This window comes from Lynx canadensis, chromosome X (genome assembly GCF_007474595.2).
Source record: "Lynx canadensis isolate LIC74 chromosome X, mLynCan4.pri.v2, whole genome shotgun sequence".
NCBI classification, from domain to species: domain Eukaryota; kingdom Metazoa; phylum Chordata; class Mammalia; order Carnivora; family Felidae; genus Lynx; species Lynx canadensis.
In genome coordinates, this window is record NC_044321.2 from 56278212 (window position 1) to 56293352 (window position 15141).

General features: G+C 36.2%; 1 protein-coding gene across 1 annotated transcript in view; it reads right to left on the reverse strand.

Moving 5' to 3' along the window:
* The window catches only part of TEX11 (testis expressed 11), a 230554-nt gene extending 216786 nt beyond the window's left edge, over positions 1 to 13768 (reverse strand). The window contains exons 1-6 of the mRNA XM_030304808.1: positions 13690 to 13768; positions 12886 to 13034; positions 12128 to 12212; positions 8495 to 8574; positions 2818 to 2898; positions 2611 to 2730 (exon numbers count right to left, since the gene is read on the reverse strand). Coding sequence (XP_030160668.1) covers positions 2611 to 2730; positions 2818 to 2898; positions 8495 to 8574; positions 12128 to 12212; positions 12886 to 13034; positions 13690 to 13768 — 594 coding nt within the window. The remainder of the gene's footprint in view (positions 1 to 2610; positions 2731 to 2817; positions 2899 to 8494; positions 8575 to 12127; positions 12213 to 12885; positions 13035 to 13689) is intronic.
* Positions 13769 to 15141: the final 1373 nt, after the last annotated feature.

Below are 15141 nucleotides of genomic sequence, written 5' to 3' on the forward strand. Positions count from 1 at the left end.
TACTACTAAATTCTACACCTGTAAACAATGTTACACTATATATTAACTAACTAGAATTTAAATAAAAAATTTATAAAGAAAAAAAGGAATTTAAAAGCATCCTCCCTTGTTACATTTATATCACATAAAAGAACATGTGAGTTAAAAATGTTAGTTCCATTAATTAAAATACATATGCAATACTATAATTTGCATATTTTCTTTACCTGTGTTTTATACCTTTTTTATGGATAGCTTCTTCTGTATCTACTTTATAGCATATATTCCATTATACCACAGTAATTGAATAACAGATATGAGTAAAATCCCTACCAGTTTATCTTGACCCCTATGATGATGCAATTATCTCAAGAGCTTCTCACTATAATCATGGCAGTCCTGTTGAAATGAAAAATTATGTCCAACCCAAATGAAAAACTTTGTGTAAAATAAAGTTGAATATACCTTGTAACAAATGTTAAACTTTTACATGTGAATGGTTTTCCCCAAGAACATACAAAAGTTAATAAAATCCTCTTACTTTTCACATTAAAAAAAATTTTACTTTTAAGTAATCTTTCCTCCCAACATGGGGCTTGAACTTACAACCCTGAGATCAAGATTCGCATGTTTCACTGACTGAACCAGCCAGGCATCCCTATTAACTCTTCTTTAAATATTTGGTAGAATTCCCCTGTGAAGCCATCTGGCCCTGGACTTTCGTTTGTTGGGAGGTTTTTGACTACTGATTCAATTTCTTTGCTGGTTATCGGTATGTTCAATTTTTCTATTTTTCCTGTTTCGGTTTTGGTAGCTTATATGTTTCTAGCAATATATCCATTTCTTCCAGATTGTCCAATTTGTTGGCACATAGTTTTTCATAATATTCTCTCATAATTGTATTTTTGTGGTGTTGGTTTTCTTTCATGGTTTTATTTGGGCCCTTTTTATTATTTTTTAAAATTATTTTTTTATCATTTTTTGTTTATTTATTTTGAGAGAGAGAGAGCACAAGTGGGGAAGGGGCAGAGAGAGAGGGAGAGAGAGAGAATCCCAAGCAGGCTCCACAAAACCAGCACAGAGCCCAAGGCAGGGCTCAAACTCACTGAGAGATCATGATCTGTGCCGAAGGATACTTAACCGACTGAGCCACCCAGGCACCCCTGGGTCCTTTTCTTTTTGATAAGTCTGGCTAGACGTTTATCAATTTTATTAATTTTTTTCAAAGAATCAGCTCCTGGTTTCATTGATCAGCTCTATTTGTTTTAGTTTCTAAATCATTTATTTCTGCTCTAATCTTTTTTTTAAATTTTTTAAATGTTTATTTTGAGGAAGATAGACAGAGTATGAGCAGGGGAAGGGCAGAGAAAGAGGGAGACAGAGAATCCGGGCTATCGGAGCTATCAGCACAGAGCCCAACACGGGCTCAAACCCACTAATCATGATATCATGACCTCAGCCGAAGTCAGACGCTTAACCAGACTGAGCCACCCAGGTGCCCCAATTTCTTTCTTTTTTTTTTTTTTTCAATATATGAAGTTTATTGTCAAATTGGTTTCCATACAACACCCAGTGCTCATTCCAAAAGGTGCCCTCCTCAATACCCATCACCCACCCTCCCCTCCCTCCCACCCCCCCCCATCAACCCTCAGTTTGTTCTCAGTTTTTAAGAGTCTCTTATGCTTTGGCTCTCTCCCACTCTAATCTCCTTTTTTTTTATTTCCTTCCCCTCCCCCATGGGTTTCTGTTAAGTTTCTCAGGATCCACATAAGAGTGAAAACATATGGTATCTGTCTTTCTCTGTATGGCTTATTTCACTTAGCATAATAACACTCTCCAGTTCCATCCATGTTGCTACAAAGAGGCGCCCCAATTTCTGCTCTAATCTTTATTATTTCCTTCCCTCTGCTGGCTTGATTGTGGTAAAGGTTGCATAATTCTGTGAATATACTTAATCACTGAATTGTACATTTTAAATGTGTGAATTTTATAGTATATGAATTATATCTCAATAAAGATGTTAAAAAAATAAAAATAAGTGGATTATATTAGATGATTTTTAAAGTCTCTTTCATTTCTAGAATTACATAATTACAGACAGCAAACTCATCATGGCTTACATTTTGTCAACTAAAAATGCATACCTAACTGCATGGTGACAAAGGAGGAAATCCACAAGCCAAACAGAGGTAACATACAACTTTAAACACTGATAACAGCAGACTTTCAGAAAACATCAGCAAACAACCCAGAACAATTGCAAATGAGAAGACTCTTTTCAGGCAATTATTTTAGGCAGACTGTGAAGGTAAGAGAGAGTCACAAACAGACAGGTATTTCAAGTACAGGCTACTGCCATAAATAAATGATGGATATTACATGCAATGATTGAAAACGATGTTTAGTTATATATCAGCCTTTCTGACTTCAACCACCCCCACACAGATACCAATCACCATTAATAATGTTACCTTCAGATATAAAACAGAGATAAAATAAAAGGTCAAATATAATATCCTATATAAAAATCCAATGACACCTGACTTTCTTCTAATAAGTTATATCTCATCACTTTTGCATTTATATATACAAAATGCGCCACTATAAGACTGTAGTGACTATGATACCTACCGCCTCTGCTTGGTAAGAAACCACTTTGAAAAGGTCCCTCTCCATAGCACTCTTCTGCAAAGTTATGTCGGCCTCAGTGGAGGCTCTCTGCATTAATTTGCAATATAACTGCTCTAGACCCTGGAAAATAAAATCACAATACAATGTCATGACAAGAATAACCACAACTGTTACTAATAATGGCCAAGCTAAAAATCAGTAACTTACAACCATGGCAGCTTGAAAAAATCCATCAGCCATCATAGCATTTCCAACATCCACCCACCCTTTTCCTGTTTTCATATTCATCTGGAAGAGAGAAGTAAGAAAATAATTTTTAAAATTCACAACTTCTCCAAACTGGTTGAGGAAGGTAGTAGATAAAATATTTAATCGTCTGTCCATATTCAGTAGTGTAATCCACAAAAATAAAGTAACAGCATTTATTATAGTTCTATGTTCTGCTTTGAATTCCATAATTTAATAGAAATGGTCTCAAGAAAAGCAATAATAAAAAATTAATAATTTGAAAACACATCTTCTAAGAAATATTAAAAGAAAACATTGGGATAACTTAGGAGCAGACATTTCTGAAAAATTAATGTTTCACATACTTGAAGAAAGTTATATGATAAGCACTAGACTATAAGTCAACACATCTCAGTTCAGTTCTTAATTATATCTCTAATAACATTTTTACTAATCCAACAATGTTTATTAGGTATCCTTTACAAGCCAGGCACACTAAAGAAGCTCACAATATCGTAACTAACAGACATCTAAACAGTTGATGTATAATGTGGAAAAATGCTATGGAAGCAAACAAGAACTGAATCAAGATGGAGGATTGAGCAAACACTGCAGCCCTACCCCTTCTACCACAAATCCCTAGAAATGATGTGTATGTGTATATAAAATATATATAATAGATATACTATACATTTTCCTATATATTTATATATAGGACATAAGTACACTATAAACTTTAGTATAAATTTTTATATACTATAAATCCCTAGATTACATATGTCATATCATATATTTGTAATGATAAATATAATCTCTAGGGATACACCCAAGAAATAAGAGAAAATATATTTTTTTCTTATTCAATAAGAGTCCTGGAAAATAAGTGGCATTTTCAGTTGACCTGAAATTATAAGGAACCTCTGAAAAATAGACAGCAAATGGGATGAAACAAAAACCCACATACTAAAATGCATAAAAATGCAAAATGTGGAAACATCCTGGATGCAAACAGTAGTATCAGGCAGTTGGCTTCCCCACCAAGAGGTATCTTCTCTCCTCCCCAGGAAGGAACAGTGAGTACAATCACATAGGCTGGAGAAAAATAGAGTTCCAGCAAAACATCCAGTCCTACTTCTCCATCAGTCACTGGATCAGGGTTATAATAAATAGCATGACTATTAAACTATCAAGGAATCTCAAATCAAATATGAGCAAGAATCATCAAACCCTTGAGGGAAACCAACCCCATGAAAGGACATCACACTCAACAAACAGAAGAATATCTGAAGAAATAGAATTAAAAGAACTAACAGATAGAAATAGGGAAATATCATTTTTTTAAAGCTTTTTTAAATGTTTGTTTATTTGAGGAGAGAGAGGGAGAGAAAGGAGCAGAGAGATGGAGAAAAACCCAAGCAGGCTCTGTGCTGTCAGTGCAGAGCCCAACGCTTCAGAAGAAACCAAACCTACCCACACCTTGATCTTGGATGTCCAGCCTCCAGAATTGTGAAAAAATAAATGTGCATTGTTTAAGCCACCCAGTCTGTGTTATTTTGTTATGGAGGCCCTAGAAAACTAATATAGTGATACTAGCATATGATTAAAATATATGGAGGTAGGGGCGCCTGGGTGGCTCAGTCGGTTAAGTGTCAGACTCTTGATTTCAGTTCAGGTCATGATCTCACAGTTTGTGAGATCGAGCCCTGCGTCAGGCTCTGCACTAACAATGTAGAGCCTATTTGGAATTCTCTCTCTCCCTCTCTGCTCCACCTATCTCTCTCTCTCTCTCAAAAATAAATAAATGAACTTTAAAAAAAATTAAGAAAATAAAATAAAATATATTGAGGTAACCATGAGAAATGAAAACAGAAATGATTACAAGTAATAGCCTTAAAATAGGAAGAAAAAAAAAACCCGTATGTACAAGGCAATTCATTGCAGCACTGAAATGTCCATGGAAGGAAGCTGGTTGAACACAATAAGGTACATGTACCAACCGAATACTATGTAGCTATAAAAAAAAATGAGGAATATCTCTACATACTGCTATGGAGTGATCTCTAGACTATAATGTTAAATGAGGTAAAAAAAAAAGTGGAGAAAAGTATATATATGGAATGCTACTTACTATTTACCTAAGAACCTTTGGGGGAGGGGAAAATTTTATTTTTATAAAACAAATGTTTGCTTTTATTTAAAAAACAAAAGGATAAACAATAAAATAAACAAAAATAGCTATCCACAGGGGAAGGGAGGGAACAGGGTGGAGAGGACACAGATGGAGGCTAGACTTAACTGAATATACTTCCCTTAGTAGATTCGACTTTGGAACCATGTAAATATTTGACACAATTATAAAACAATATTCAATCAAAATGGCAGAAAAAAAGCAACAGCTAAAAAGCAAGAGCAAACAAAAATAAATGAATCTAACTATGTATCAAGTCAATCTATAGTTTCATCACAGAAAAGGAAATTATTTCAAGTACTTTTAAAACAATATTTCAATAATATTAAAACAATACTTTGACTATACACCCCTAGTGAAACAGATCCTAAGAATAAAAGCAGTGCAAAAAAATCTCTTGAACTATTTTTAGAAATCATTCTTTATTATCGACATTGCTATCTTATAAAACTACCATACATTTTTTGGATAAAACCAGTTATTCACTGTATTAATGTTGTTAGGCACCAATATTGTCAGGACTAGGAAAAGAGACACAAATATAAAATTAAGAAGCTAAGTAAAATCCTATAATCCTAAATATCACTGGAACTATCACTATGAATTCATCATATACTTTCCCTTTCAAAAAATATGTATTTCATATCTACGTCCAGTAAAAAGGTCTAGGAACAATGACCAATGCAATAGCAATGAGCACTTGTAATTTCCAGATTGTGGTTTCTAAATAACATTCTCCACTAAAAGGAAACAGGGCTCCTTCAAAGAATGAATAATTTCTGCTCTAGGGCAAGAACTACACAAGATGAGCCTGGACATCTTGTCACATTAGAAATCAAATTTTAGGGGCGCCTGGGTGGCGCAGTCGGTTAAGCGTCCGACTTCAGCCAGGTCACGATCTCGCGGTCCGTGAGTTCGAGCCCCGAGTCAGGCTCTGGGCTGATGGCTCAGAGCCTGGAGCCTGCTTCCGATTCTGTGTCTCCCTCTCTCTCTGCCCCTCCCCCATTCATGCTCTGTCTCTCTCTGTCCCAAAAATAAATAAACGTTGAAAAAAAATTTAAAAAAAAAAAGAAATCAAATTTTAGGGGAGCCTGGGTGGCTCAGTCGGGTAAGTGTCCGACATCAGGTCAGGTCATGATATTGCAGTTTGTGGGTTTGACCCCCGCGACGGGCTCTGTGCTGACAGCTCAGAGCCTGGAGCCTGTTTCGGATTCTGTGTCTCCCTCTCTCTCTGCCCCTCTCTGACTCGTGCTCTGTCACTCTCTCAAAAATAAATAAAAATTTTTTAAAAAGAAATCAAATTTTATGTGATTATTATTTCAGTTTTACTATTAAAGATTACTGGAGTAGTGTCAAAAGGCTTCAGAATCACTTCCAGAGGCTCCTTCTGGCCAAAGATAGGTGCTTCAATAAGAATAATTACAATGGATTGAAATGCATTAAAAATGTTAAAAATCCATGAGTTCACAACGAAACTTTTAAAAAATCTATGTGAGTATCATTTAAGGATGTTAGAGAAGTAAGTCATTGTTCTGAAAACTGCTAAATAAAGGGAAAGAGTCAAGACTGTCCTTTCTTATAAAGGTATACTTCAAGGTAGCCGAATAGTTGATGAGGGAAAGTTTCTCTCTATTCCAGTAAATAAACAAAGAAGGAATATAGAAGTAGAATATGCAAACACCTACAGAAATAATGGATCTAAGGACAATAACCATCAAAGGGCACTAACACAAAAGAGACAAACAGACATTGGTGCTTCCTGATGAAAGTACACCATATTGCCTATGAATTATTCTTGACAAAATCAAACCTGAATCAGATCAAGTTTCTAAATCTACCTGCCAGTTTACAGGAAAAACAGGGAACAGAGGACTACATTAAATTTTTTTTTTCAACGTTTATTTATTTTTGGGACAGAGAGAGACAGAGCATGAACGGGGGAGGGGCAGAGAGAGAGGGAGACACAGAATCAGAAACAGGCTCCAGGCTCCGAGCCATCAGCCCAGAGCCCGACGCGGGGCTCGAACTCACGGACCGCGAGATCGTGACCTGGCTGAAGTCGGACGCTTAACCGACTGCGCCACCCAGGCGCCCCTGGAGGACTACATTAAATGACACCATAAGGATACAGTCATCGGAATCCAGAATTTAAGAAACTCTATAGTACCAACAATCTCGTTTCTTCAACAAATAAATTTTTCAACAGATTAAAAACAGGAGGGGAAACATGTAGATTAAAAGAGACATATTAACAAAACACAAGATGTGGACTTTCTTTAATTCTGGTTCTAAGAAAACAACGGGAAAGAGGGAGAGAAAGAAGTGAGCAAGAACAAATGAGAAAGTAAGAATGTGGGAGCATACAGCCAGAAGGGGAAGACTGGATATTTGATTATTTTAGGAAATCTTTGTTAAATTTTAGCAGGTGTGATAATGGGCATTGGGTTTGTCTGAATAAAAAAGACACCTTAGGGGCGCCTGGGTGGCTTAGTTGATTGAGCATCCGACTTCAGCTCAGGTCATGATCTCACGGTTTGTGAGTTCGAGCCCTGCGGCAGGCTCTGGGCTCACAGCTCAGAGCCTGGAGCCTGCTTCAGATTCTGTGTCTCCCTCTCTCTCTGCCCTACCCCTGCTCACACTCTTTCTCTCTCAAAAATAATAAATAAACATTAAAAAAATGTTTTAAAAAGACACCTTAGGGGCACCTGGGTAGCTCAGTCGGTTAAGCATCTGACTTCGGGTCAGGTCATGATCTCACGGTTTGGAAGTTCAAGGCCCACATCGGGCTCTGTGCTGAAAGCTCAGAGCCTGGAGCCTTCTTTGGATTCTGTGTCTCCCTCTCTCTCTGCCCCTCCCCCACTCATACTCTCTGTCAAAAATAAAAATAAAACATTAAAAAAAATTTTTTTAAAGACATCTTGTCATTTAGAGACACATATTGAAATATTTATGAACAAAGTGATGTATTTTGGATTTGTTTCAAAATAATCCACAGGGCCAGGGATTTGCTGTTGGAGGAGATATAGAAAAAATGAGTGATCAGGAATTGGAGGTTATTCTAGCTGAGCGATGGGTAAATGGGGGAATCATTGTACTATCTTTGTGCACACACTTGAGCTTTTCAATAAAATAGTGTTTTACAACACTGGAAAAATATTTTCCACTAAAAAAATATACTTACTTCCAGGGAGCAGGACAGGTGGGAAGGATGGAGCAGAGAACTATTATTTTTTTTACTTATCATAAATCCTGAATTTAAGTTCAACATTTAGTCCACTGAATCACTGTAATGACAATAGTACTGCTGAGACCTTTAATTGTAATTAGGTATAATTATCCTAAAAGGAACATGGATAGCACTAAAGGATATAACCCCCTTCCAGGTTCACACTAACTTTAACCATCTTCATAAGGAGTAACGACTATCTCATTGCATCTGCACTTTCTCCTCATTTAAATCGGACTTACCAAAATCTGTCTTCGAATAGCATCTTCTGAAGCAGTTGAGCCTTCACACATACACACCAACTTGCAAGCAACATGCCGTACTGCAAAACAGTAATTAGATGCCCATAAACACAAAACATTCATTCTCCTTTTATATACACTTACAAAAAGAAATGAGGAGCAAAGTGCAAGCACTTTTGTTGTTAAAGTAGTAACTTTAAAGTCTTTTTGAAAAAAATCAATTATCAAAAGTAAATGACCTGAAAATTATCAAATGAATTATTTGCTTAATGCTCCAATCAGATATTTAATTTTCAAATTTTAATTTCTGCAGGTCTTAAATTCTGAAGACTTACTAAAGACACCTGATTCCATTTGATGCTCTTGTATGTACCATGCTGACAGCAAAATAATTCTAAGTACAATTGGAATCTAAAGATATTCAACATCAGACAAAATTTCTGAACATTAGAATAATTTTGTTTTTTTTTATTTTTTTTAATGTTTATTTACTTTTGAGAGAGACACACAGAGTGTGAGCAGGAGAGGGTCAGAGAGAGAGGGAGATACAGAATCTGAAGCAAGCTCCAGGCTCTGAGCTGTCAGCACAGACCCTGATGTGGGACTCGAACTCAAAGAGTACGAGATCATGACCTGAGCCAAAGTTGGACTCTTCACCAACTGAGCCACCCAGGCACCCCAGGCATAGTTTTAGATTATTCCCCTAAACTGTGAATCTGTCTAAATATATTCTTTTCTATAGATGATGTAAAAGTTCTTGAGGTATAACTCAGAAAATATAGATATCCTCTTCATACAGTTCATTTCCCCTGAAAATAGGAAAGTCTGAATAACTGTAAGCTCTTTATTTACACAGTTTCTCTCATCAGAAAACATGTCCACGTTTTAAAGATGACTTCAGGGGCACCTGGGTGGCTCATTAGTTAAGTGTCCAACTTCGGCTCAGATCATGATCTCACGGTTCGTGGGTTTGAGCTCCACATGTGGCTGGCTTCAGATCCTCTGTCCCCCTCTCTCTGCCCCTCCTCCACTCTCTCTCTCTCTCTCTCTCTCAAAAGTAAATAAAAATTAAAAAACAATAAAGATGACTTCACAAGTAACTGAACTAGTTGCCCTGATGTTAGATGATCTCAGCAGCCATTCAACCTATACTAATACCATTTTCAATTAATATTCCATTGAAAAAGAGATTTGCCCAGGTGAAATTATGGGGTAATTAAAGTCAGTTTCTTATTATTCATCATGAAATGTACATTTTATTCATCCTTTAATAAAGTGGTTTCTGAAAAAAACTTTCATCAAATTAATTCCTAATCATGCATTTACATTGTCTTACATTTCCAGTTTTGAAAATGTTTCCTTTATTTTTTGAAAGTTTACTAATTCTTTGGTATTCTCAAGGAACCTGATCTCTCAATTATTTTCCCTCTCTGGGAGAGATCCATCTACCAAATCTCTATTTGACAAGTAGTGAAAAATAGCTACAACAATGTTCCTTGATAGGCAGAATTGTAGGAGTTTAGAATTAATGCATTTTAATATCACACAGTTCAACTATGTACTATGTTTCTTCAACAGATAAACTTCTAACTCTTCTCTCCCCATAACTACAAGACCCAAGACTCCTAGGAGTAATGATATCCATATTTATCCGACAGTTACAGAGGTAGACCTATTCTCTAAGCATCCTAACAGAGGAATAGACTGAGTAAGTATATTATTGACTGTATTAACCACTAATTAATTACCCTAGACCTACAATGAAATTGTATACAGTTTGGTTTATATTCATAAACATAAATACTTAGCAATGAATTCCACTTGCTGCATATAGACAAAATTCATTTGTCTTCAGAAAGCCAAGCAGGCCAGGGGCGCCTGGGTGGCGCAGTCGGTTAAGCGTCCGACTTCAGCCAGGTCACGATCTCGCGGTCCGTGAGTTCGAGCCCCGCGTCGGGCTCTGGGCCTGGAGCCTGTTTCCGATTCTGTGTCTCCCTCTCTCTCTGCCCCTCCCCCGTTCATGCTCTGTCTCTCTCTGTCCCAAAAATAAATAAACGTTGAAAAAAAATAAATAAATAAATAAAAAAAAAAAAAAAAAAAAGAAAGCCAAGCAGGCCAGAGATTCACGTTTTGGCTTGTTGCCTCGATGTATCCTTTATAATGGAGCAATATACTTTCCACAAATGCATTAACTGTCACTATCACTGTTGGAAATGAGAAACTGTCAGCACACTAACCCAGCCATTTAGCTAAAGCACTAGAATTCTGCCAGACAGTGGACCACATTTAATGCATCCAAGCACATGAGTTTGGTTTGGGGGTTTTGTTTTGTTGTTGTTCTTTTAGTTTGCTCTCACAGGTAGAAAAAACTCCTATAATTGTTCTCAAGTAACTCAGTCCAAAGTCCATCAACCCACCTCATGAGGAAACTATTCTTTACCAATTTTTAAATCTAAATCTCTCACATAGCAACATTTCTCATTCTATTATTAATGGAGAAAGGAAACTGCTATTTGAGAGCCCTTCAGAATCCTGAAGATTCTGATCATCTCTTCTCCAGGAAGGATAATCCATGTGTCCTTTAACGTGTCAAGTTCTCATTTTCCCATCCTTTAATCATCTTTGTTTTTCACCACCAGACAATTTCTTGAGGTGATGCTTTTATTTGTGTGTATTTGTGTGTGTGTTAAACTGCATTCATAAATTAATATATTTTCTTTTACTCTTTACTCACTCTGTGGATGTGTATTTGTAATCTCCACTTTTCCCACTTAATTTTTTTTGTTCCAAATTTTTATTTGGGGTGTCTGGGTGGCTCAGTCAGTCAAGCCTCCGACTCTTGATTTCGACTCAGGTCAGGATCTCAAAGTTTGTGAACTGGAGCCCTGCATCAGGCTCTGTGCTGACAGTGCAGAGCCTGCTTAGGATTCTCTCTCTCTCCCTCTGCCCCTCCCCTGGTTCATGCTCTCTCTCTCTCAAAAATAAACACTTTTTAAAAATAATAAAATAAAAATAAATTCTAGTTAGTTAACATACAGTGCAATGTTGGTTCCAGAAGTAGAATTCAGTGATTCATCACTTACATACAACACCCAGTGCTCATCATAACAAGTGCCCTCCTTAATACCCATCACCCATTTAGCTCATCCTTCACCCACCTCCTTCCATCACCCCTCAGTTTGTCCTCCAATTTAAGAGTCTCCTATGGTTTGCTTCTTTTTCTTCTTTCCTGTATGTTCACTGTTTTGTTTCTTAAATTCCACATATAAGTGAAATCATATGGTGCTTGTCTTCCTCTATTTCGCTTAGCATAATACCCTCTTTATACACACCCTGATGTTTATAGCAGCATTATCAACAACAGCCAAATTATGGAAAGAGCCCAAATGTACATCAACTGATGAATAGATAAAGAAGCAGTGATGCTGTTAAACTTTTATTAATCAGGAGCTAACCTCTGAAAAATCACAAAATTCAAGATGTTTGCTTAAGAAACTTCTATGTATAGATCATTTTGTTTATTTTTCTTTTAATAAATACCCATTTATGAACTAGTCAAAATATTATTTAAACTGCAGGAACACAACCTAATGTATAATAAAAATATTCCTTGTAAAATGAATGTATACATACATTTAGCTTTCTGCTCTTCACTTATAACTGAACCTACTCTCTTGGTAACTGCCCAGTTCCATAGGTTTACTGCCATTTCTTCAACCTGGACAAGAAAAACATTTTCTTAGCCAGTTAAAATACCATCCACCTCCAATGACATGGATTTTCTTGCATGTTTTATGCTTATGTGACTATTGTGGGTCATTTACAGGCCCCTCATAATCTAATCCCATTCTACCTTGCCTCCCAAAAACGTAGTCACATTATGTGACTGTCCCATGAACACAACTTGTTTATTTATATCTATGCACTTTTATTCATACTGCTGGCTTTACCTAATATACCTCCTCCCCTTGTCTTTATGTAACTCAAATCCAGTTCAGTCTCACACATGAAGCTTTCAGCAACCACTATAGTCTATATTGATCTCTCCCTTCTTTGAACTTCTATATTCGTTAAATTTCACATAATTGAGCAATTAATTATGCCATTTTGTATAATTTATTCTTTGCTTTAGTTGTTTTTAAGCCATTAGGCTTGAAAATCCAAAGACAGATTTCTATGTATTTATAATGGTTAATCACAACAGCTATTTTTTTATATAATTAAAATGGTGAATCATCAAAACTTATCAGAGGCACCTGGCTGGCTCAGTCAGTGGAGCATGTGACTCCTGTCTTGGGGTTATGAGTTCAAGCCCCACATTGAGTGTAGAGATTCCTTAAAAATAAAATCTTTCAAAAATTTTTCATAAACAAAATTATTTTTATACCAACCTGAGCATCCTGTATTTCAGCCATAGAATCCCTGTTGATATTTGCTATGTCATTGAAGAGTCTTTCAATTGCCTCAGGTATGCTAGGTGAATTATCTCTTACAATCAGGTTTTCAACAATTTCTGAAATAACAATGGATGATACAAGTGCTGTGAACAATCACCATTGGGAAAAAGTAGAAAATCATTTTTAAATCTGTTCTTAGATCTTTGGTAAAATAAATATAGCATGAAGAAACTTGAATTATCATTAGAGTAAAACCAAACTGGAGATAAAGTTTCTTTTAGGTAAGGGTAGAGTACAATTTCAAATAAAATTTGCATTCCCTGAGAGTCACTTGTTTAATAACTTAATCATCACTCATTGTCAGAAAGTAAAATGCCTTGACTTCACAAATAAGTCATCTTAAAACTGAAAGATTTAAATTAACAATGTCTTCAAAACTAGAAAATGTAGAAATTCTGAAGGGAGACTGAGAATACCCATTAAAATTGAAATACTTATTAATATTTTTAAGCATTAGACAGACATAACTAACTCGTGCTGGCACTGAAGTCTTGACCTTACTTTGTGAGAAAAAAAAAATGACATGCCCAATTACCAACAACATTAACCAGTTATTGAATCTGTACAAGTGATGTCACCATTTTCTAAACAATCTAAGTTCCAGATTCCATATGAATTCCTTAAAACCCAAGCATGATGTAAAATCATAATTAATGCCCTTCATCTCATCAAATTGAGGTTTTTCCAAACTCATGTAATAGAAGTCTCCATAACCTCTATACGTCTCTAATTTCTTACATTTCTGAGCATCAACTAGCAAGAATGTTAATATTCTTAACAATACTATAAGAGCACATTTTGAAAGAATTTTTAACATGCTACAATAATAAATCTGCTAAATTAAAAACTTTCAGTTAAGCATCAGAAAATAGATTCATATTAAGACTTCATAAAGCAAAGAGGTACCCAGCTGGCTCAGTTAGTAAAGCATACAACTCTTGATCTCAGGGTTGTGAGCTCAAGTCCCATGTGGGATGCAGATTACTTAATAAAAAAAGCAAAAAAAAAAACAAAAAAACAAAAAACAAACCCACTTTAAAAATGGGCAGAAGATCTGAATAGACAATTTTTCTAAAGAAGACATACAGAAAGCCAATAAGTACCTGAAAAGATGTTCAACATCACTAATCATCAGGAAAATGAAAATCAAAATCACAATAAGATAGCACCTCACACCTGTTAGAATGGCTAATATCAAACAGACAAGAAATAAGTGTTGGCGAGGATGTGAAGAAAAAGGAACCCCTGCACACTGTTGGTGGGAATGTAAACTGGTGTAGCCACTACGTAAAACAGTATGGAAGTTTCTCAAAAAATTAAAAATAGACATACCATATGATCCAGCAATTCTACTTGTGGGTATTTATTCAGAGAAAATGAAAACAGTAACTTGAAAAAATATATGCTCCCCCACATTCATGGCAGTATTATTTACAATAATAACCAAAATATGGAAACAACCTAAGTGAACATCAACAGATGAATGGATAAAAATTTGCAGAATACAGGGGCGCCTGGGTGACGCAGTCGGTTAAGCGTCCGACTTCAGCCAGGTCACAATCTCGCGGTCCGTGAGTTCGAGCCCCGTGTCGGGCTCTGGGCTGATGGCTCAGAGCCTGGAGCCTGGTTCCGATTCTGTGTCTCCCTCTCTCTCTGCCCCTCCCCCATTCATGCTCTGTCTCTCTCTGTCCCAAGAATAAATAAACGTTGAAAAAAAAAATGAAAAAAAAAATTTGCAGAATACATACAATGGAATATTATTCAGCCATAAAAGAATGAAATCTTTTTATCTGAATGAAATCTTGCAATCTGTGACAACGTAGATGGACCTTGAGGGCATTATGCTAAGTGAAATAAGTCAAATAGAGAAAAACATATATAATCTCACTTATATGTGGAATCTTAAAAAAAAGACAAGCTCATAGATACAGAGAACAGACTGGTGGTTGCTGGCAGTGGGGGGTGCAAAATGGGGGAAGGAAGTCAAAGGTACAAACTTCTAGTTATAAAGTAAGTCATGGGGATGTAATGTACAGCATGGCAACAATAGCTAATGATACTGTATTGTGTATTTGAAAGTTGCTAAAAGAGTAAATCTTAAAAGTTCTCATCACAACAGGGGCACGTGAGTGGCTCAGCCAGTTGAGCACCGAGCTCGGGTTATAATCTCGTGGTCCTTGAGTTCGAGCC